This window comes from Capra hircus, chromosome 18 (genome assembly GCF_001704415.2).
Source record: "Capra hircus breed San Clemente chromosome 18, ASM170441v1, whole genome shotgun sequence".
Taxonomy (NCBI): Eukaryota; Metazoa; Chordata; class Mammalia; order Artiodactyla; family Bovidae; genus Capra; species Capra hircus.
Window position 1 is genome coordinate 66,460,764 of NC_030825.1, and position 24,079 is coordinate 66,484,842.

The following is a 24,079-nucleotide window of genomic DNA, read 5'->3' on the forward strand; positions in this document are numbered from 1 at the left end:
ATACGTTAATTTAAGTCAACTATACATCCATGAAATGTTTAAAACTAATATCCAAAACCTATCATTTTATAAATATTCAAGTAATGTAAAATTCTTAAAATTATATGTAGAAATACTGAACTTGTAAAGGGGGTAAGTACACAATGGTGGGCTACTGGCAAAGGTCCCCAACTCCAGGTTAAGTGACATTATGCTGGCAATCTGACACTGTTTATGGGAGTACTGACACCCACAGAAATTGGCACACATTATAAAATAGGCCTTAATTTACTTTCTAACTTAATGTCTACACTTAAGACTGAAGCAGCATATGTTAAAAATTCAGATTTATCTTAAATGTGTATAGTGTATCTGGTCATTACATCATGCATACTAAAGAAATTGAGGAAAACATGAGAACATATTCTTTCAGTATTCCAAATTCTGTGCAGACATCATTGACATTACTGGCTAATGGATGAACTCTCACAGATGTCTTTCTTGTTTACCTGCTCTCCTATTCATCAAAATAAGAGAAAATGGGGAAATAAAATAAAAGAAGGCAAAAGATAAGAATAGGAAGATCTTCAAACAAGACACATAGGTAAAGAGATATTAAGAAACAACGCTCAACCTCAAGAATCTTGACAGATGCAATTAAAACCACGATTTCATACTGCTGTTACATGGCCTTCATTGGAGGTATCAGCATGCATCCAGTCTTAGATTTTAACATAGGTTGAATTTCTGGGTCATATGGTAGCTTTATTCCTAGTTTTTAAGAAATCTCCATACTATTCTCCATAATGTTTATATCAATTTCCACTCTCACCATATACCTTGAGAAAATGGTAATTCAAAAATATACATGTTCCAATGTTCACTGCAGCAATATTAAAATAGTTAGGACGTGGAAGGAACCAAGATACTCACTGACAGATGAATGGATAAAGAAGTTGCAGTATATATAGAGTATTACTCAGCCATAAAAAGTAATCAATGTGTCAGTTCTGGTGAGGTGGATGAACTTAAAAGCCCATTATACAAAGTCAAAAAAGGACAACAAATATAGTTTACTTATGCACACATATGGAATCTAGAAACATGGTACTGATGAACTTATTTGCAGGGAGAGAACAGAAATACAGACATAGAGAAGAGATTTATGGACACAGCAGGTGAAGGAGATGGTGAGAGGAATTCAGAGTATCATTGAAATATATAATTACCATGTGTAAAATAGCTAGTGAGAAGTTGCTGTATAACACAGGGAGCTCAACTCAGTGCTGACAACCTAGAGAGGTGGGGTGGAGTGGGGGGGGGGTCAAGAGGAAGGGTACATATGTATACTTATGACTGATTCATGTCATTGTATGAAAGAAACCAACATACTGTAAAGAAAGTTTCCAAACAAAAATATATTTTTAGAAATGTTCATCAAAAAAAAAAAAAAGAAATGTTCATCAACTGTGCTTCCTAATGATGGGGGCGGGGGGGCAAGTTCTTACTGATTAACAATCATTACTGGGCGACTTCCATTTTTCGAAGTGAGTGGGGGTAGGAGGAGCAGTGACAGGACACGCAGAGGTTAAGAGGAAGAACGCTGGAGACCAGGCTACGTGAGGACTACAGAGGCCACTTAGTTCTTCAGTGTTCCTCACATTGCCTAGAACATGAGTGGGCCAACTGCATGACGGGACGACAGGCGCATCCTGAAGGGAAGCCAGTGTAAAATGTAGTGGCCCAGCGAGCGAGTCTGGAGTCTCCGGCTTAGTGTTGCTGTCCCTGTGAAGAACTTCCCAAGGGGAGAGTGTTTGCAAGAATTGTGCATAGGTGGAAATGAAGCTGGAGCCCCTGGTGGTGATGCAGGCATCAGGTGTGCGTAGTTTATGGTGGAACACAGGAGAGTCCCTGCTCTGAGCAGCAGAAAAGCCGCCAGCGTATATGCGCAGTGAAGAGGAAGCACTCTCACGAAAGGTCTGGCAAGAGAGAGCCCTTATGAAAAGCCCTCTACCTCTCTGAGATGGATGCCCCTTCTTTCTCAAATAGCAATAATAAAAACTGAATCACAGCACCGGTTTGGTTGAGTAGCTAAATGCAACGATCTACAGGGAAGTCATCAATGTTGGTTTTCAGAAAAAAGGTAATCAGCGTGAGGCTAGGGTATAAGCAGGGCTCATCAGGCAGGTGATGAGGGGTGCAGAAATGTCAGGACGGACAAGGTGTTCTCTCAGTCTCCAAACCTGGAGGGAGCAGGAGGGGGTAAAATGACCAGACTCCCTAAATCTTGAAACAGGTAACCTGGAATTAAATCCCAGATCCGTATCCATTGAGAAGAGATCACAAAGAAGATACAGCATCTCTGTGCTTCAGTTTCTTCTAGAAAGTGTCCGTTTGCTGCATAGGTACGTCCCACCTTCTTACTACCTCAAACCCCTCAATGTCACTGCCAGCCATATTGTGATACTCATAAAGCCCTTTCTTCAGTGTGAGCTACTTGATGGCTAATCAAGTGGCACTTTCAGGAAAATGACTGATCACATTCCTTGCACTCGTAAGGGTTTTCTCTAGTGTGGATTGTCCTAAAGGAACTCAGTTGGTGGGTTTGGTTAAAGGATGTCCTATATCCACTGTGCATATAGTGTTTCTCTTCTGTGACTGCCCAGATGATAATGGAAGCCAGACAGAATATATAAGACTTACCACATACATTACACTAATAAGGCCTTTCTAAAGCCTTTGACTGTGTGGATCACAATAAACTGTGGAAAATTCTGAAAGAGATGGGAATACCAGACCACCTGACCTGCCTCTTGAGAAACCTATATGCAGGTCAGGAAGCAACAGTTAGAACTGGACATGGAACAACAGACTGATTCCAAATAGGAAAAAAAGTACGTCAAGGCTGTATATTGTCACCCTGCTTATTTAACCTATATGCAGAGTACATCATGAGAAACACTGGGCTGGAAGAAGCAAAAGCTGCAATCAAGATTTCCGGGAGAAATATCAATAACCTAAATATGCAGATGACACCACCCTTAGGGCAGAAAGTGAAGAGGAACTAAAAAGCCTCTTGATGAAAGTGAAAAAGAAGAGTGAAAAAGTTGCCTTAAAGCTCAACGTTCAGAAAACGAAGATCATGGTATCTGGTCCCATCACTTCATGGGAAATAGATGGGGAAACAGTGGAAACAGTGACAGACTTTATTTGGGGGGGCTCCAAAATCACTGCAGATGGTGACTGCAGCCATGAAATTAAAAGACGCTTAACTCCTTGGAAGAAAAGTTATGACCAACCTAGATAGCATATTCAAAAGCAGAGACATTACTTTGCCAACAAAGGTCCATCTAGTCAAGGCTATGGTTTTACCAGTGGTCATGTATGGATGTGAGAGTTGGGACTGTGAAGAAAGCTGAGCGCCAAAGAACTGATGTTTTTGAATTGTGGTGATGGAGAAGACTCTTGAGAGTCCTTTGGACTGCAAGGAGGTCCAACCAGTCCATTCTAAAGGAGATCAGCCCTGGGTGTTCTTTGGAAGGAATGATGCTAAAGCTGAAACTTCAGTACTTTGGCCACCTCATGAGAAGAGCTGATTCATTGGAAAAGACTCTGATGCTGGGAGGGATTGGGGGCAGGAGAAGGGGATTACAGAGGATGAGATGGCTGGACGGCATCACGGACTCGATGGACATGAGTCTGAGTGAACTCCGGGAGATGGTGATGGAAAGGGAGGCCTGGCGTGCTGCAATTCATGGGGTTGCAAAGAGTAGGACACGACTGAGTGACTGAACTGAACTGAAAGTATGAATTCTCTGATGTCCAATGAAACAGTACTTACAGGTAAAAGACTTATCACATTTCTTGTACTGGTAAGGCTTTTCTCCACTATGGATTTTGCTATGGGTACTGAGGTACTTCCTTCAGCTAAAGGATTTCCAACATTCAGTGCAGGTGTAAGGCCTTTCTCCACCATGAACTCTGTGATGTACAATTATGTTCCAGTTTTGGAAAAAAGATTTATTATATTCACTGCACTCGTAAGACTTTTCTTCAGTGTGGATTTTTCTATGGATATGTAGAAGCTGTCTCTGGCTAAAGGATTACCAACATTTAAGCCCTTTCAGAAGTGTGAACTCTCTGATGACGATGAAGGCCTGACTTATCAGTAAAACATTTCCCACATTCTCTGCACTCATAAGGCTTTTCTCCACTATGAACTCTCTGATGACGATGAAGACGTGACCTATCAATAAAACATTTTCCACATTCAATGCACTCATAAGGTCTTTCTCCACTGTGAACACTCTGATGATTCTGGAGGCCTCTCTTAACAATAAAAGATTTCCCACATTCACTGCACTGATAGGGCCTTTCTCCGCTGTGAACTCTCTGATGGTACCGGAGACCACTTGAAAAAATAAAACATTTCCCACATTCGCTGCACTCATAGGGCCTTTCTCCACTGTGAACTCTCTGATGATACTGAAGACCTCTCTTATCAATGTAACATTTCCCACATTCACTGCACTCATAAGGCCTTTCTCCAGAATGAACTCGCTGATGATAATGCAAGTCAGATTTAGCGATAAAAGATTTCCCACATTCACTGCACCCATAGGGCCTCTCGCCACTGTGGACTCTCTGATGATACTGGAGGCCACGCAGAGCAACAAAAGACTTTCCACATTCACTGCACTCATAAGGCCGTTCGCCAGTGTGAACTCTCTGATGGTCAATTAACCTCCCCTTTTGGATGAAAGATTTACCACATTCTTTGCATTTATAAGGCTTTTCTCCAGTGTGGATTTTTCTATGGATTCTGAGGTACCTCCTTTGGCTAAATGACTTTCCACATTCAGGACAGGCATATAGTGTTCCTCCAGAGTTAAATCTCTGACCTGCAAGGAAGCCAGATTTGTGGGCAAAAAATTTTCCAGAATGGCTGCATTCATAAGACCTTTCTCTGGCATGAACTTCCTCATGCTGAATAAGGCTATTTCTTTGGGTGCAGGCTTCCCTACATTTGCTGAACTCACAAAATCCTTCACCAGTGAGGGCTTCTTCATCCTGAACAAGTATATCTGTGGGGTTAGAGACCATCTTGCCTTCTCCCCAGCTCTGATGACTTTTTCCACTGTGAAAAACAGCATCATACTCCTTACTGTTGTTTCGTGGCATCCTGGTATTAGCGGCTTGTTTCTGAACTCCCATGTTGCCCAGGAAGTCATTTCCAATCTCCATGTTGGTAGACAGATTCCTTGCTGCATGGATCATACAGCTTTTCAAATATGCAGGTCTTCCCATATGACACTGGCAGAATTTCACTCCAATGTGCTGCTGAACATTGGCAGTAAAATAGAATTGTTTCCCACATGCCCCACATGTGTATTCTTTCTGCTCCCTATTTGTTCCTTGCTCTTCAGCTAAATGTAAAATGTCTCTCAAGACTGGGACACATATCTTACAGGGCTGGGTATTCTCAGCAGACAATTCTGCCCTGGAAGTCCTAATCTGTGATGCTCTCTCTGCAGATACATTCTGTTCAGAACATGTCTCTGCATCCTGGACTCCACAAGAACCTGAAAACAAACAGGTTGACTTTATTGGAGGGAATGACATCATCACAACTGTACATCTGATACATGAAAGAGGCAGTCCACGGAATCGTGTTCAGGACATGAACTGGGATTAAACTGAAGAAGCAGCTGGTCTCACTATGTCCAGGACACAAGGATTGGATGTGGCTCTCACAGCCAAGTGGTTAAGACACTGCACTGCCAATGCAGGGAGTGCAAGTTCAATCCCTGGCCATGGAACTAAGATCCCACATGTCTCACAGCCAAATAAAAGAGGAAAAGATTAAAAAAAAAAAAAAGAAATAGTTACTATATTAATATCAAAGCTGACTTAACATAAACAAAGTCATCAGGGATAAAGAGAATAACACAATGATAAAGGGGTCAATTTTTCAGATTTCAAAATAATCCTTAACATTTATGTGCCTAACAATAGAATATTTAAATGTGAGGCAAAACAGACCTACAAGTAGAAACAGATATAATAGTTGGAGACTATAATAGTTGGAGACTTCATTCAACACTGCTCTACCAGAAATTAGCAGATTCAGCAAACGGAAAATCTGTAAAGATGCTGTTGAACTGAAAAGTACCATCATCACTCAACTGGATGTAAGGACACCTAAAGACTACTAGTATACTCCATCCAAAATCAGAACAATAGTCTATTCATGCTGACATACAACATTCACAAGATAGACCACATCCTAGGTCAGAAAACGTACCTTAACAAATTTGAAACAACTGAAATCATACAATGTCTTTTCTCAGAGCACAGCGGAATTATAACAAAAATCAGTAACACAGTTGGGAAGATCCCCTGGAAAAGGGAAAGGCTACCCACTCCAGTACTCTGGCCTGGAGAATTCCATGGACTGTATAGTCCATGGGGTCACAAAGAGTTGGACATGACTGACCGATTTCCAAAAAAAAAAAAAAAGTAACACAAAGATAGCTGAAAAAAATCCCCAAATTTTGAGAATTAAACTATAGACTTTCAAATAAAACATTGGTCAAAGAAGTCCCAAAAAAGAAATCTTAAGAAAATTTTTAATTAGAACTGGACATGGAACAAGAGACTGGTTCCAAATAGGAAAAGGAGTACGTCAAAGCTGTATATTGTCACCCTGCTTATTTAACTTTTATGCAGAGTACATCATGAGAAACACTGGGCTGGAAGAAGCACAAGCTGGAATCAAGATTGCCGAAGAAATATCAATAACCTCAGATATGCAGATGACACCACTCATTGCAGAAAGCAAAGAAGAACTAAAGAGCCTCTTGATGAAAGTGAAAGAGGAGAGTGAAAAGGTTGGCTTAAAGCTCAACATTCAGAAAACTACGATCACTGCACCTGGTCTTATCACTTCATGGCAAACAGATGGGGAAACAGTGGCAACAGAGGCTGACTTTATTTTTCCAAAATCACTGCAGATGGTGACTGCAGCCATGAAATTAAAAGACGCTTACTCCTTGGAAGGGAAGTTATGATCAACCTAGACAGCATATTAAAAAGCAGAGACATTACTTTGTCAACAAAGGTCCATCTAGTCAAGGCTATGGTTTTTCCAGTAGTCATGTATGGATGAGAGAGTTGGACTATAAAAAAAGCTGAGCACTGAAGAATTAATGCTTTTGAACTGTAGTGTTGGAGGAGACTCTTGAGAGTCCCTTGGACTGCAAGGAGATCCAACCAGTCCGTCCTAAAGGATATCAGTCCTGGGTGTCCATTGGAAGGACTGATATTGAAGCTGGAAACTCCAATACTTTGGCCACCTGATGTGAAGAGCTGACTCATTTGAAAAGACCCTGATGCTGGGAAAGATTGATGGCAGGAGAAGGGGATGACAGAGAATGAGATGGTTGGATGGCATCACCGCCTCAGTGGACATGAGTTTGGGTAAACTCCGGGAGTTGATGATGGACAGGGAGGCCTGGCGTGCTGTGATTCATGGGTCACAAAGAGTTAGACATGACTGAGCAACTGAACTGAACTGAAGAAAACTTTTTAAGTATTTTCAAATAAACATAACATGTATCAAAATAAGTGAAAGCAGTGTTTATAAGGCAATGTATAGCATTGAATGAACATATTGCAAAAGGAGACCTAACATCAATTATCTGTGCTTTTACCTTATGAAACTACTATATAGAAAAATCAACAAAGCTCCAAAAAACCTTCTTATTTAAAATGGCCAATAATATAAAAAGGATTCTAGTCAGTGTGAAAATGAGACAGTAGGCAAATTAATAATATCAAAAATGAAAGAAAAGGGGGGAAAAAATGAAAGAAGAGGGACATCCTTGGTGGTCCATTGGCTAAGACTCCTAACTCTGAAAGCAAGAGGCCCAGATTCCATCCCTGGTCGGGGAACTAGATATCACATGCTGCATCTAAGAGTTCACATGCCTCAACTGAAAGATCTACATGCTATGAAATATCAGTAAATTGAATCAAAAACTGTAAAAAAAAAAAAAAATATATATATATATATATATATACATCATGATCAACTGGGATTACTGCAAGGTACACAAGGATAATGTAACATTCAAAAACCAATAAACAGAATCCATGTCAAGAATTCCCTGGCAGTCCAGTGGTTACGAATCCATAAGATCCCTGGTCCAGGAAGATTCCTCATGCCACAGGGCAACTAAACCCTCAGGCCACAAGTACTGAAACCAACCTGTAAACCTTGCTCACCAAACTAGAGAAAATCCTCCCAGCAACAAAGACCCAATGCATCCAAAAAATTAAAATAAAAAAAAAAATTCTAAAAACAAAAGCAACAAAAAAAGACAACCTAAAAACTGGGAGAAAATATTTTCAAATGATTTAAGTCAGAAAGAGACAAATACCATTTGATTTCACTTCTTTATGGAATCTGAAATATGACACTATATATCTACATATAAACATACAGGAAACAGAAACAGACTCAGGAATAGAGAACAAACTTATGTCTGCCAAGTGAGAGGGAAGTAAGTGAGGGAAGGATTGGGAGCATAGTGTTAGCAGATGCAAACCAGTAAACATGGCATGGATAAACAAGGTCTTGATGCCATATTACAGGAAACTATATTCAGTACCTGTGATAAATCGTAAGGGAAACGAATAAGGAATATATATATATATATATATATATGTCTGTGTGTATGTGTGTGTATTAAAAAAACTTAGTAGCTATGCTGTGCAGCAAAAATTAACATAAAGTTGAGAACTGAACAGAATATTTTAATAAAATTATAAAAACAAAAAACCCAAAAGACTACTGACCCTGAATCCTCAGCTGCAAATTTGGGGATACAGGTGTTCTGGCACTGAGGTTGCTCTCTTCCTAGCTATACTAACCACAGGACATAACTCAGCTTTTTGAAGAAGGAGTGCCCATGGTTCATTTGTGAGAAGAACATACCTGCCCCAGGGGAAAAGGAGAAAGGCAGAGCCTAGCTCTGAGGAGTGAGACGGGTGTGTAGGCCTTACCCAGCATGCACACAAGTGCAAAGTTCTCCAGCATGACATCAAGGTACAGGCGTATTTGAACCTCATCAAGAAGACACCATTCATTCCAGGAGAAGTACACAGCCACATCCTCAAAGGTCACACTGCCCTGGTACAATAGGGACAAATAAAACAATGAACAAACTCACTCCCAAAAAACCACCATCCAACTTCTTTGCACATCTCCCCACTGCCCAGTCAGATGGGGCCTCCTGAAACCTGGAGTTAAAAAAACACCTCCCTCCTTTGATCTGACCCTCCCATTGGCTCCAGAAAACACAGGTAGTCCTTTCAAGCCGAAATCCTGCTCTTCCCTATGTTTATTCCCACCAGGAGAAAAAAAGAAAACAAAAACAAAAACCTGCACTTACCTAAACCAGTTCAGCCTCACAAAAGTGACCAGTTTCACACTTCCTTCCATCGATGATGGAAAATAGGAACCTCCTCAACAAACCCCGGCCTGCATTCAGGACCCTGAACATGGGGTTCTCCTTCCCAAACCAAGGGCCTGGGTGAATGGCAAGTGAAGAGCCTCAAGACCCTTCTCAAATACAAAGAATGCGTGCATGGGCTTGAGAACAATTGAGGGACAGGGACAACCTCCATTTACCAAAAGTGCTTCTGCAGTCCTGGGAATCTATGGGAATGGGCAGACCATGGAGGAAGGTGACCTGGGTGATGTTCCAGGGGCTCAAACTTTCCCAGGATTTCTGCCTAGGACCAGAGCCCTGGTAATGGAACGGCGGCTGGCTAAGGTCTCCTTCGTGACTCCATCCTCAGTACTACCTCTTTATGACTTGTGAGCAAGGAAAAGCCAGAAATTCCCTCTACCTCAAATTAAGAATCACAAACCAATTAGACTTTCCTTTCACTAAACAGTTCTGAAGCCTAATTTTAAAAACCTAAAAACCGCAGATGACGTCCCTCCTGTGCTCAAAAGTCTTCACCGCTTCCAGCATGTCTAAGCGGGAAATTACCACCTCTCATCTGGCACTCCAGGTGAAGCCTGCCCGCAAACGTTGTTCCTCACAGAAGCTGGACGGACCTCAGGTTCCCCAACATTCCTGCTTCAGTTGCATCTCAAAGCCTCACTCACACATTACACACGTCCTGGGAAATAAGGACACCACCTGTGAAGGCCTGCAAGAGGCCTTCGGGCCTGTCGTGGAAGAGGGCCCTGAGATAAAGCGACCTGGGCAGGCGTTCTCGCGCGGGGCATTCATATTTTGACGGGAAAGGGGGCAGGGCGAAACGTTTACCTGAGGTGGCGCCGGCGGAGAAGCCGCCGCCATCCGAGCCTGTGGGCGAGCGGAGCTTCCAAAGCGGAGCGACCAGGTCGGTTTCGGTACGACAACTCCCCGCAGAAGGTGACCTCCCCGACCCTACGAACAGACGCTGTGCAGTGTGCACGAAGACTCCGCTTCCGCCTTAGACCCCTCACTGCCCAGCAAACTCCTCACTCGTGAGCTTGTCACCAGCCCCACGGTCTCAACAACAAACAAAACGTCGAAATAAACGCGCCGGAAGTCACTGCCGGATGTTCGGCCTCCAGGAAATGCGCATCTTCTGAATTTTCAAGGGCTCAACCCACTCCAGTGTTCTTGCCTGGAGAATCCCAGGGACGGGGGAGCCTGGTGGGCTGCCGTCTATGGGGTCGCACAGAGTCGGACACGACTGAAGTGACTTAGCAGCTGCCTCACCTTCGCGCAAGTTCTTCTGGGTAATGTAGTGCCAAGGCCTCAAGGAACGGCGCCACCCTGGAAACGCAAGGAGGAAAGCCAAGCGGCACCGCGAGGAGCGCTGGGAAATCACGTGTCGGGGGCCTCCGTCCTCATTAAAGAGATGGGGAGTCGATGACGAAATAGGGGGAGGGTGCTTCAGAGAATTTAAGTCTTTAATGATACTGATCACTGAAGTGTAGGGATAATCTAGCTGACATCCACTGGTAACTGGAAATAAGAAAATATTATCTTATTGCTCTTGAAATGCATGCAGCCTGAAGTGCTCAAGTCGTCTGTAAATTATGGTCAGGGAAAAGAAAAAAGACTACAGGATTCTGACTGGGAATGTGGAAAGTTGATACTGGGCAGGCCTGCTACAGCTGAACACACTTATTTTGAACACACTAACCTCAGATATGCAGATAACACCACCCTTATGGCAGAAAGTGAAGAGGAACTAAAAAGCCTCTTGGTGAAAGAGGAGAGCGAAAAAGTTGGCTTAAAGCTCAACATTCAGAAAACAAAGATCATGGCATCCGGTCCCATCACTTCATGGGAAATAGATGGGGAAACAGTGGAAACAGTGTCAGACTTTATTTTGGGGGGGGCTCCAAAATCACTGCAGATGGTGACTGCAGCCATGAAATTAAAAGATGCTTACTCCTTGGAAGAAAAGTTATGACCAACCTAGATAGTATATTCAAAAGCAGAAACATTACTTTGCCGACTAAGGTCCGTCTAGTCAAGGCTATGGTTTTTCCTGTGGTCATGTATGGATGTCAGAGTTGGACTGTGAAGAAGGCTGAGTGCCGAAGAATTGATGCTTTTGAACTGTGGTGTTGGAGAAGACTCTTGAGAGTCCCTTGGACCGCAAGGAGATCCAACCAGTCCATTCTGAAGGAGATCAGCCCTGGGATTTCTTTGGAAGGAATGATGCTAAAGCTGAAGCTCCAGTACTTTGGCCACCTCATGCGAAGAGTTGGACTCATTGGAAAAGACTCTGATGCTGGGAGGGATTGGGGGCGGGAGAAGAAGGGGACAACCGAGAATGAGATGGCTGGATGGCATCACGGACTTGATGGATGTGAGTCTGAGTGAACTCCGGGAGATGGTGATGGACAGGGAGGCCTGGTGTGCTGAGATTCATGAGGTCGCAAAGAGTCAAACATGACTGAGTGACTGAACTGAACACACTGAAAACACTTATTTTGGTCCCCCAGAAAAGACTGTCTTGCCTGCATAGTCAGTGATGGTGTGCAACTAAGTGAGAAACAATGATGGATAATCAGGACACCCAAAATGGCTGTATTCTTTCTCTTTGTACATCCCCTGCCCCACCAGTCTGATTCACCTATACCCTATTCACCTGCCTGAACTTTCATTTAATAATAAAGCCTCATCTGTCAATACCTACCTTCTTGCTCTAGCCCCAGATTGTCCTTGTTTTTGTCATTAGATAGTAACTACTTTGCATTGAATTTCTCAGAGACTGTGAGTGGCCTGCTTTTTTCCTGGTTTCCCTGTCAACTGACGAGCCAACCTCACCTCAATTCCCTCTAAAGCAAGTAACCTCCCTATCCTCCCCAGTAAAAAAAAAAAGCCTACGGCCACATCCTGCCTGCTGTGTCTGACCACGGTGACGTGTCTCTCCTAGGCCTTGTGATGTCTTTGTCCTTGTCTTTGGGCTCCTTCTTTGCTATTCAGGCTGACCGATTATTAATGTTATCCTGACTCTAAGACTAGACCCTTTTGTCTCTCACAGCTGATCAGTGTCTCCAGTTTCTGCCACTCTTGCCCTGCCTGGCACAGTTCCACAGGGAGGAGGCAGGGCCAGGGTGGTTTCTCTGTAGGTATGCTGGGGTGGATAAACTGCAGCTAAGCAGCTGTCAGAAATATGGGTTGTAAGTGCCAACAATGGCCACCGCAGCCCAACCTGGGTTCTGCCCTGGGACTTGCCTTTGCACCCCAAAATCAAGTCCTTACCCTGGTCTTGACTGCACCGGATCCAGCAACATGTTGGGGCAGAGCATGTCTTCTCCTTGGCTGGGGTGTATGTGAACCTGCTCACTGGAAACCAGCAGCTGATAAAGCAGACCTCACTCTGCCAGGCTCAAGGGCCAGGAGCAAGCAAGCAAACTCCTACTAAGCAGGGTTCAGGCTCCTGCAACTTTTCTATCTGTCCCACTGTGCCTCCAACCAGTCCACCACATAGAACCTAGGACTGGGACATTCTGTTTCTTGAACTGCTCACACTCCAGATGCCATGATGTTACAAAAACACAGACACAAAATACATGATATGATAAATGATCTCACAAAGGGGTAGGACCCAATGGTCATTCCATTTATGTAAACATTTGAAAATAGTCATCACAAAAGTAGTGGGCTTCCCTCATGGCTCAGTGGTAAAGACAGCACCTGCCAATGCAGGAGACAAGGGTTCAATCCTTGGTCCAGGAAATACCACAGGTCACAACTATTGAGCCTATGGTCTAGAGCCTGGGAACCAAAACTACTAAGTGCATATATAAAAACTATTGGAGCCCGAGTGCCCTAGAGCCCTGCTCTAGCACACTGCAATGAGACACCCGTGCACCACAACTAGAGAGTACCCCTCACTCTCCACAACTAGGAAAAAGCCTGTGCAACAATGAAGACCCAGCACCATCAAAAATAAATAAAATTGTATATTTTAAAAAGTGGAATATGCTCTTACATCAGTAATTTTAATGTTGAGGGTGAATTAAAATGCCAGGTAGAAACTGGTTTGAGGGGTACACACAAAGTATCAGAATATTGACATTTACATTTTAAATACCTAAAATTTAAGTCTACTACACAGCCATAAAATGATTTTTAAGATATGCAAAACCTGTCACTATATGACCATTCAACTATGGTAGCATACTTGAAAGTTATTTTGGCTACTGAACCTGTAAGAGGGGAAAGTATACAGCGGTGTGCTACTGGCGATGCTTCCCAACTCCATGTTCAGTGACATTATGTTCGCAATTTGACATTGGCTATGGAAGTATTTACACTCACGGAAACTGGCAAACACTATAATATAAAAAAGGATTTACTTTGTAACTGAATGTCTGCACTTAAGATTGAAGTAGCTTATGTTAATAGTATACATTTATCTTAAATGTGTATAATATATTTGATCCTTGCATTATGCATAGTAAAGAAATTGAGGAAAACACGAGAACATCTTCTCTCAGTATTCCAAATTCAAATTCCATGCAGGAGACACTCACATTATTGAAGAATAAGTGAAATATCACAGATATCTTTGTTGTTTCCCTACTCTCCTATTTGTCACAAAAAGGGAAAATGGGGAAATCCCACAAAATAAAAGTAGGCAAAAAGATAGGAACAGAAAGATACCCAAACAAGACGCATAGGAAAAGAGACATTAAAAACCAACAACACTCAACGTCAAAAATCCTGAGAAATGCAATTAAAAACATAATGATTTCATACTGCTGTCTTACAGTCTTCATTGGAGGTGTCAGCATGCATTCAGTCTTAGAGTTTAAGATAGGCTGGATTTCCGGGTCATATGGTAGTTTTTAGCTTTTTAAGAAATCTCCATTCTGTTCTGCATAATGGTGGTATCAATGTACATTCCCACCACAGACCCTGAGAAAACCATAATTCAAAAAGAAACATCGACTGCAGTGTTCATTGCATACTACTTACAATAGCTAGGACATGGATGCAAACTATGTGTCCACTGACAGATGAATGAATAAAGAAGTTGTGGTACATGTGTCCAATGGAATATTACTCAGCCATAATAAAGAATCAATTTGAATCAGTTCTAGTGAGGTGGATGAGCCCAGTATACAGAGTGAAGTCAGGAGGAAAAAAATGTCATATATTAATGCATATAATGTATACATGCATATACATTACTGCATATGCATACGCTATATTAATGCATATACAGGAATAGAGACACAGACAGAAGTTTATGGAAACACTGGAGGAAGGAGAGTGTATGAAAAATGGAGCGAATAGGACTGAAACACCCTCTACCATACATAAAACAGAGAGCTATTGGGAAGGTGCTGTATAGAACTGGGGTCTCAACCCAGTGCTTTCTGACAACTTGGAGGGGTGGAACTGGGTGTGGGGATGGGATGCAGATTCAAGAGGTAGGGGACATATTTATACTTGTGGATGATCATGTTGTTGTATGGCAGAATGAGCAAAACATTGTAAAGTGATTATCCTCCAATTAAAAGTAAATATTAAAAATAAAGAAAAAAGATAGCTTGGTCTAGTGTGGGTCCCAAAAATGGGTAGGCAAGTACTTGTTGCTTAACAATCATTCGGTGACTTAATTCTTACATTTATGGAAGGGTATGGGGATGGGAGGAGCAATGAGAAGATCAGTAAAGAGGACAGGAGGAAGAACCTGGGAACCAGTCCATGTGAGAACCACAGCAGATGCTCTTATTCCTTCAGCGTCCCTCACATTAACTAGAACCATCAGTGGGTCAACTAAATAATGGAGTAATAGGGACATGCTAATTAAACCAGTCAATCTTAAAAGAACCAGTCCTGAAGGACTGATGCTGAACCTTAAGTTCTAATACTCTGGCCACCTGATGTGAAGAGCCAAATCATTAGAAAAGACTCTGATGCTGGGAAAGATTGAAGGCAGGAGGAGAAGGGGATGACAGAGGACAAGATGATTGGATGGCATCACCGGCTCAATGGACATGAGTTTGAACAAGCTCAAGGAGATGGTGGAGGACAGGGAAGCCTGGTGTGCTGCAGTCCATGGAGTCACAAAGAGTTGGACATGATTGAGCGACTAATCAGCAACAACTAGGAATATGCTGAAGTCTGTATATGAAGATGGAAAGGACTTCGGAAAGCAAACATTGCATATGGTGGTGAAGAAGTCTGGGGTGATACCAATGACCCAGTCTGGAACGCCTGGCTTAGTGCTGCTGTCCCTGTGAGGAACTGCTCAAACAGGAGGGTGACATGCCTGGGTGGAAATGAAGCTGGAGTCCCTGGTGGTAAGGCAGGAAGGTGTGTGTAGTTCATGGTCAGGACACAGGAGACAGAGCCCTTGCGCTGAGGGGTAGAAGTCAGTGTGTGTGTGCAGTGTGGAGGAACCACTCTCATGAAAGGCCTGGCAGTAGTGAGCACTTGTGCAAGTCCCTCACAGCATTGGTTTGGCTATGGTATAGGCAGGGCTTATGGGGTGGGGGTGGGAGTGCTGAAGTGTTAGGATGGAGGTGTTCTTTTAGTCCCCAAACTTAGCGGTGGGGAGAGGCAGCAGAGCAGTGGAATGACCAGGCCCCCCAAATCCTGAATCAGGCAACAGTGAATCCCAGATCCATGTCCATTGTGCCAAGATCGCTGAGATCACAAACAGATGATACTGTGTCTCTATGCTTCCTCTCTAAAGAGGGTCCATTTGATGCAGAGATTCTTTGCACCTTCTAACAACCAGTCCATCCTAAAGGAGATCAGTCCCGGGTGTTCATTGGAAGGACTGATGTTGAAGCTGAAACTCCAATACTTTGGCCACCTGATGCGAAGAGCTGACTCATTTGAAAAGACCCTGATGCTGGGAAAGATTGACGGCAGGAGGAAAAGGGGACGACAGAGGATGAGATGGTTGGATGGCATCACCGACTCAATGGACATGGGTTTGGGTGGACTCCAGGAGTTGGTGATGGACAGGGAGGCCTGGCGTGCTGCGATTCATGGGGTCACAAAGAGTAGGACATGACTGAGCGACTGAACTGAACTGAACAACCTTAAACTCCTTCAAAGTCACAGCCATCCATATTTGGGAAATTCATAAGGCTTTTCTCCAGTGTGAACTCTCTGATGACAATGAAGATTTGAACTACCAATAAAACATTTCCCACATTCACTGCACTCGTAAATTTCTCCAAGATGGATTTTCCTATGGGAACTGAGGTAGTGGATTTGGTAAAGGATGGCCTACATTCTCCAGGCTTATATAGCCTTTCTCCCCTGTAAATGCCCTGAGGATACTGAAAGCCAGGCAGAAAAGTGTATGATTTCCCACATACTTTACACTCATAAGGCCTTTCTCCAGTATGAGTTCTCTGATGTTCAATGAAAGAGTACTTACAGGTGAAAGATTTATCATATTCCTTTCACTGATATGGCTTTTCTGCAGTGTGGATTTTCCCATGGTTATTGAGCTACCAGCTTTGGTAAAATGTGCTGCAAGTAAAAGATACTAAGTGTCACAACTAAGACCCAGCTCAGCCAAATGAATAAATAAATATTTTTAATGCGGGTCTGCCCATATCATATTTGCAGGATTTCTCCCCAACATGCTGCTTCTGGTGCTGCTGAATGTTGGCAGTGAAATAGAATTATTTCCCACATGACCCACATACACATACAGCAGTTTCTGCCTGCTGTTTGCTCTTTGTTCTTCAGCCAAATGCAAAATGTCTCTCAAGACTAGAACACACATCTTACAGAGCTGGACCTTCTCAGAAGACAAGCCTGTGCTGCATGTCCTCATCTGTGAGACTCCTTCAATTTGCTCTGTTCAAAAGGTGTCTCCTTATCCTGAATTCCATGCCAAGAACCTGAAAACAAAGAAGTGGTAAAGAAGTCCTTGTTGGCTTTTTTGGAGGGAGGGATGACATCACAAATCCATGTTGGACACGTGAAAAAACCACTGCCCAGGAGTATGTTCAGAAATAGGCTTGGAGTCAAATTGAGGAAGCAGCTGCAAGAATCGTAGGCTGGGAAAATTGGGAAGTAGTAGAAATGACAAATCGACAAAAGGTCAAGAATAGACAAAGATGAGGGAAGTGATTTGTAGCCACTGACAATGGCACCATGACACTTGCCCAAAGGAAGAAAGTCATTCTTTCCGTTATGACTTGAACACAGACCTGATATCAAGCCCTCACCCAGCTGCCGTTCAGTTCCCCAGGGTACCTCTGAGCACTTTATGTTGAGGCCAGAGTGATGTCCATACCATGAAGCCCCAAGAACTCTCCATTGCAAGCTGAAAGATTACATGGGACACAGGCTATACGACTTCTATCTGAGTCAAGATGGGTGAATGGTAACACTGGCCCAGAGGAACTCAGTACACAATATATGACATTTAAATATTACATTTAAAAAACCCAGTGGATCCAGGGAAAGGGATGGACAGTGGATAGAATTTAGGAATTTTAGGAATCTATCTCCACCAAAACGTATTAATAATTGTACTAGCAGAGTCTAATTTATCTAACACTTTTGCAACTATGGAGCCTGCTGAATATCTGCAGTGTCCCACGAAACAGAGTTTGAAGAGATAAAGATTCACAACCAGAATCAGATATCACATGGATGTTAAGACGATCACATTGGGAAAGAAAATAATTATGAATAAGCTAATTAACCTCTGCTAAAGAATAAAGAAAACAGCATACAATACCAGAAGGACGATGTAAGTTGAGAAATGAGAATTCTAACCGAGGACCAAAAACAAAGCTGCAGTCAAGCACACGGTAACTGAAATGAAGAATGACTGTGATGCACATATTATTCATAGGCTGAACACACCTGAGAAAAGGATGCTTAAGCTTGATGTTCTCTTAGTAGAAACTTCCAAAACTAAAAAAGCAAACAAAAAAAAAAAAAGACAGAAAATAAAATGAAAAACACCAGAACATTCAAGACCTGTGGGGAAACTGCAAAAGGTTTAATATACACATATGGAAACATGACAAAGAGAAAAAGAAAAAAGAACAGAAGAAATTCTTGAGGCAATAATAATGAAGAAATTTCAATCAAATTAATGTTAGATACCAACCTATAGATCCACAAAGCTCACAAACCACCAGACAGATTGAATTAAAAAAAAAAACAAAAAACAAAAAACAAAAACGACAGGTAAGTATATCACATTCAAATGCAGGAAATAAAACAGAATCCTCAAAGAAGCCACAGAAATAAATGCCTTTTAGAGAAGCAACAAAAACAATGACATTTGAATTCTCCTCAGAAATCAGGCAAATAAGAATGAAGTGGAGTTAAAATATTTAAAGTGCAGTGATTGCGATGGGGTTTGGGAAGGGTGGATATCCCCAATCTAGAGTTTAATATCCATAACATTAATCTTTAAGGGTGAAGGTGAAATACTTTCTTAGACACAGAAAAATTATGGGAATATAGTAAAGGAAATTCTTTAGACAGATGAAAAATAACATCAATTAAAAATCTGGGTTTCAGACTTCCCTGGTGGTCCAATGGCTAAGACTCCATGTTCCTGATGCAGGGGGCCTGGGGTCAATCCCTGCCTGTTCAGGGAATTAGACCCCACATATTTCAACTAAGACCCTGTGCAGCCAAAATATATAAAAATAAACACTTTTTTAAAAAATCTGAGTTTCATAGGGAAAGTAAGAGCATCAGAGAATTAAAAAATTTCACTGACATATAACTGCAATGGAACGCTGTATATCTTTAAACTGTATAACATGATTTGGTCTTGGCTTCTCTGGTGGCTCAGATGGTAAAGAATCTGCCTGCAATGCAAGAGACCTGGGTTCAATCCCTCAGTCAGAAAGATCTACTGAAGAAAGGAATGGCTACCCACTCCAGTATTCTTGCCTGGAGAATTCCATGGACAGCGGAGCCTGGCAGGCTACTGTCCTTCGGGTCACAAAGAGTTGGACACAACTGAGCGACTAAGCACTGCATATACCTTGCACTAACAAATTAAGTTTAGTTAACAGAGTTACAACTTTTTTCCCATGATGAGAACTTTTAAGAACCACTCTCTTAGAAACTTCTGAATATACAGTCTAGTTTTTGGACTTTCCTGGAGGGCCAGTGGTTAGGACTCTACACTTACACTACAGAGGATGAGGATTCGATCCTTTGTCAGGGAACTAGATCCCGCAAGCAACTCATCTAAATAAGTAAATAATTAATTAATTATAAGATACAGTTTTGTTAATGAGTCATCATGCTGTGCATTACATTAAAAAATTCATTCATCTTATAAGTAGAAATCTATAACTTCTGACACCCTTCACTTATTTTATCAATGGACCTTCCCCCTCTTGGCAAGCATCAATTGTTAGTCCGTATCTAAGTTTGGTGTTGTTGATATTATCTTAAATATTCAACATGTTAGAATAATCATATAGTACAGTTAATCCTGGATCTAAATGGGTTAGAACTGCTTGGGTCCACTCATATATGGATTTTTTTAACATGGATATTTTTCAATAAATAGAGATGACTATAGGATCTATACTTGGAAGAATCATAAATGCAAAAACTTCAGAATCAGAGAGCTGATGATGGGACTTTAGCATCCAATGATTTTAGTATAGGCAGGGGCTCCTGGAACCAATCCTCTGTGGAAGCAGAGGGACAATTGAGAAAAATACTAAAAAGGAAGAGAGAAAGCAATTAGGAGTTTTAAAAATTATAAGGTATTCAAATCACCCAGGAAGCCACACAGTGTTATATGAAACTGGACTTCAGTTCATTTGCTCAGTTGTGTTTGATATAACTGGATATATGGACACCTATAGACTACTAGTTTACTCCATCCAAAAACAACACATAGCCTTCTCATGCTGACATATATAACATTCACAAGACAGACCACATCCTAATCCAGAAAACGTACATTTAACAACTTTGAAACAACAGAAATCATAGAATGTCTTTTCTCAGAGCACAGAGGAATTAACGCTAGAAATCAGTAACACAAAGATAGCTGGAAAAAAATCCCAAAATACTGAGAATTAAACAATATACTTTCAAATAAAGCATGAGTCAAAGAGGAATTCAACAAAGAAGAAATTTTGAGATAAATTTTTAAGTATTTCAACACTTCAAAATATGTGAATACAGTGAAAGCAGTGTTGATAAGGCAATTTATCTATTTTTTTCTCCTTTTTTCTTAATATATATAATTTAACCACTGTACCAGCATGGAATTTCCAAAAACATTGTACGTACAGTTGACTTACAATGTTTCAAGCATGCAGCAAGATGATTCAGTTATACATATATATATACATTATTTTTGCAATTATTTTGCATTATAAGTTATTACAAGCTATTGACTATAGTTCCCCGAGCTATACAGTAAACCTTAGTTACTTGTTGCATATCTATTTTTAAAATTAGAAATCTAGCATTCTAGCAATTTATAGCACTGAATGCAGATATCAGAAAAGACCTAAAATCAATTAGCTGCGCTTCTACCTTATGACATCACAATAGGAAAAAACTAAATCCAAGGGGAGAAGAAAAAAAATACTTAAAAATCAACTCAGAAAAATCAACAAAGCCCCCCAAAAGTTGGTTCTTTAATATGACTGACAAAATAAAAAATATTCTATTCCCTGTAAACATGAACACAACACAGGATGCAAACTACTAATGAAGAAGGAATTCATAGGGCCTGGACTCCATCTTAGGCCTGTTCATGCTGATCATGCTTGGCCACCTTTCCAATGGACTCTCAACTCTGTGTTTAGTGCCTATGAAAACAACAACAGAAGGATAAGACCCCCTCCAGACAGGGGAACCTTGAAGATCGTATCTAGGTTATTCTTGGCCTAAGAGAAAACATACACTAATCACCCCTTCCTCCAGACAGGCCATAAAATTTTCTGTATCTATCAGAGTGTAACCTTGGGTTTATTGATTATTGGCTAATTGTTTGACTGTTTGAGCACATGAGCACATAGCACGTGAATGATGGGGTTATTAGGATTGTATTTCCCTTGGTTTATGTAAGTCTCAAGGAATTTGGAGTGGTGGGTTTAGACACATACACATGGGGTATAAAAGATGTTCACAAATGCTGGTCGGGGTCCTTGGCTAAGAGGAGACTCTGCCTTGGGCCCACCGGTGTAATAAACTGCGCTCCACTATCTGCATTGTCCTTCTGAGTGAGTTTGTTTCCTGGAACGTATGGCTACAACACTGGGACACCCTCCACCTATCAAAGGTGTTTCTGCACCCCTGGGAATCTGTGGGAACAGGCAAGCCATAGAAGAAAGTGACCAGGGTCATACTCCAGAGACTAGGACTTGCCAGGACCGCTGCCTGACACAAGAGCCAGGTTACCTTGATGCTGAGAAGGGCCCTGTGGGAATCCTGGGCACAGAGGCCTTTTTGTCCTCCATTTCTTATAGTCAAGACTCCAGTCTCCATGACCTTCTCTCATTTCCATATAACAGAACAGTTGCTAATCAAAAGAGGAACAGCAAAGAAATCACCTGAAGCAAGATTAAAGAACCAGAGAATCTCATCAAGATTAGGAGACTGGATCACCTAAGATCCTGCACACATCCTAATCCTGTAAGCAACCCTACTACCCTTTTGAAACTTTGTGGAAGAAAGAATACAAGACTGTTACTGCCTTGATCCTTACGACATATACCCGCCTGACTACATGCATGCATGCTCAATCACATCCGACTCTTTGTGACCTCATGGACTATAGCATGTTAGGCCCCTCTGTCCATGGGATTTTCCAGTCAAGAATACTGGAATGGGTTGCTATTTCCTTCTCCAGGGGATCTTCCTGCTAGATAGGTAGAATAGGGAAAAGGAGTCCAAAATGGTGGTGGCTAAAAGACAAGGAAGGGAAAAGCCCGTGAAAATAGAACGAAAGAAGGTCCGAGGACCAGAGTGAAGACTTCAGGTAGAACAAACAGCACTCCTGGCTAAGCCCAATTTGCACAGGGCAGGCCCAGGTGGAGGAAAAAACATATAAAAGGAGGAGCCAAAGCGCTTTCTCTCTCTCTTTCTCTGCCACGTGCATGTGCTCTTTCTCTCTCTCTCTCCCTCTCTCTCTCCCCCGCCCCCACGCACTCCTCCATTTTCTTCCCTCCAAGTCTTTGGGTTGGCATGCCCTCATGCTTTGAGGATGGATTCTCCTGCTATCTTCTAAACAAAATAGAGCTGTAACACTGATTTGCCTAAGAGCTATAACACGGTTTGTCCAAGACCCGAGAGCTGTGATGCACCGAGGGCTTTAATGTCCGTCACTCCAAATCTTTGTTGTGATGAGACAAAGAACCGAGGAACATACACTCGCGTGATATTCCCAACCCAGGGATTGAACCTATGTCTCTTGCATCCCCTGCATTGGCAGGTGGATTCTTTACCACTGTGCCTCCTGGAAAGCCCATCTGACTACATAACCTTTCCCTACTCACCAGGGAGCAGGGGCACACAGTTCTTGAAGTGCTATGTACTGTGTTCCCTTTTTGCCTGGCAAAGTTATAAAGCCGCTCTTTCTCCTCCATGAACTAAAAAGATGCACAATGTTGACAGTCACACGTTAAACTTTATTTGGGGCAAAATGAGGACTGCAGCCTCAGAAACAGCACTTCTAATAGCCTTGAGAGAATGCTCCAAAGAGGCAGTGGCAGAAGGTCAATATATAAGATTTTGGTGAAGGGTGAGTTCCATACAATCTGGCACGTAAGAACGGTTTTCTGCTAGTCATGAGGAACAGATGTCACCATGAAGGGATTTAGTGTTTTTCTAGATATGAAGAGATGCTAGGATTGGGATCATGAAATCAGTTCCAGAAACTATCTAACTATCTAAAAGATCTGTTCCACCAGTTTCCCTGGAGCACAAAGTGCCTCACTCTGTACCCTGAATTCCCCTCAGGGGGTGCTGAAGCTGGGCAGTTAGAGCAGCACAAGGTTCAGTCTCTGCAGGGGCGGATGGCAAATGCTTTTGTTGTTGCTGTTCAATCGCCGGCAAATGCTCTTGTGTATGCTAGCTAAGTCGCTTCAGTCGTGTCTGATTCTTTGTGATCCTATGGACCGTAGCCTGCCAGACTTGTCTGTCCATGGAATTTCCTGGCCAAGAATACTTGAATGGGTTGCCATTTCCTCCTCTAGGGAATCTTCCTCACCCAAGGATTAAATGTTTGTCCCTTGCATCTCCTGCATTGGCCAACAGGTTCTTTAGCACCACCTGTGAAGCCCACCAAATGCTCTTGGCAAGTGCCAATTTGTAGCTGACATTGCCATAACTCTGTTACAGTATTTCTGTTTGGCATTGGTGCCTAGAGCCAAGATTCTGGCAACAACCTCAGGTTGACTGGCTAACATCTCCTCCATTCCTCTGTCCTCAGTGCTATTGCTTATCAGTTGTGACCTTGAAAAAGCCACAACTTCCCTCTCCCTCAAATTCCTCATCACCTCTTACAGACTTTTCTTCCACTGAACAGGTTTTTCAGAGTTTTTCAACACCTAACTTAGATCGTGTCCTTCCTCTAC

General features: G+C 42.2%; 1 protein-coding gene across 1 annotated transcript; it reads right to left on the minus strand.

Annotated features, from left to right (window-relative positions):
* LOC102177655 (zinc finger protein 211) lies at positions 3,704-11,245 on the minus strand. The gene is made up of 3 exons (XM_005693015.3): positions 10,323-11,245; positions 9,046-9,172; positions 3,704-5,561 (listed from the first exon to the last, which is right to left on the minus strand). The coding sequence occupies exons 1-3, from the start codon at positions 10,353-10,355 to the stop codon at positions 4,093-4,095; spliced, it is 1,629 nt and encodes a 542-aa protein (XP_005693072.1). The 5' UTR covers positions 10,356-11,245; the 3' UTR covers positions 3,704-4,092.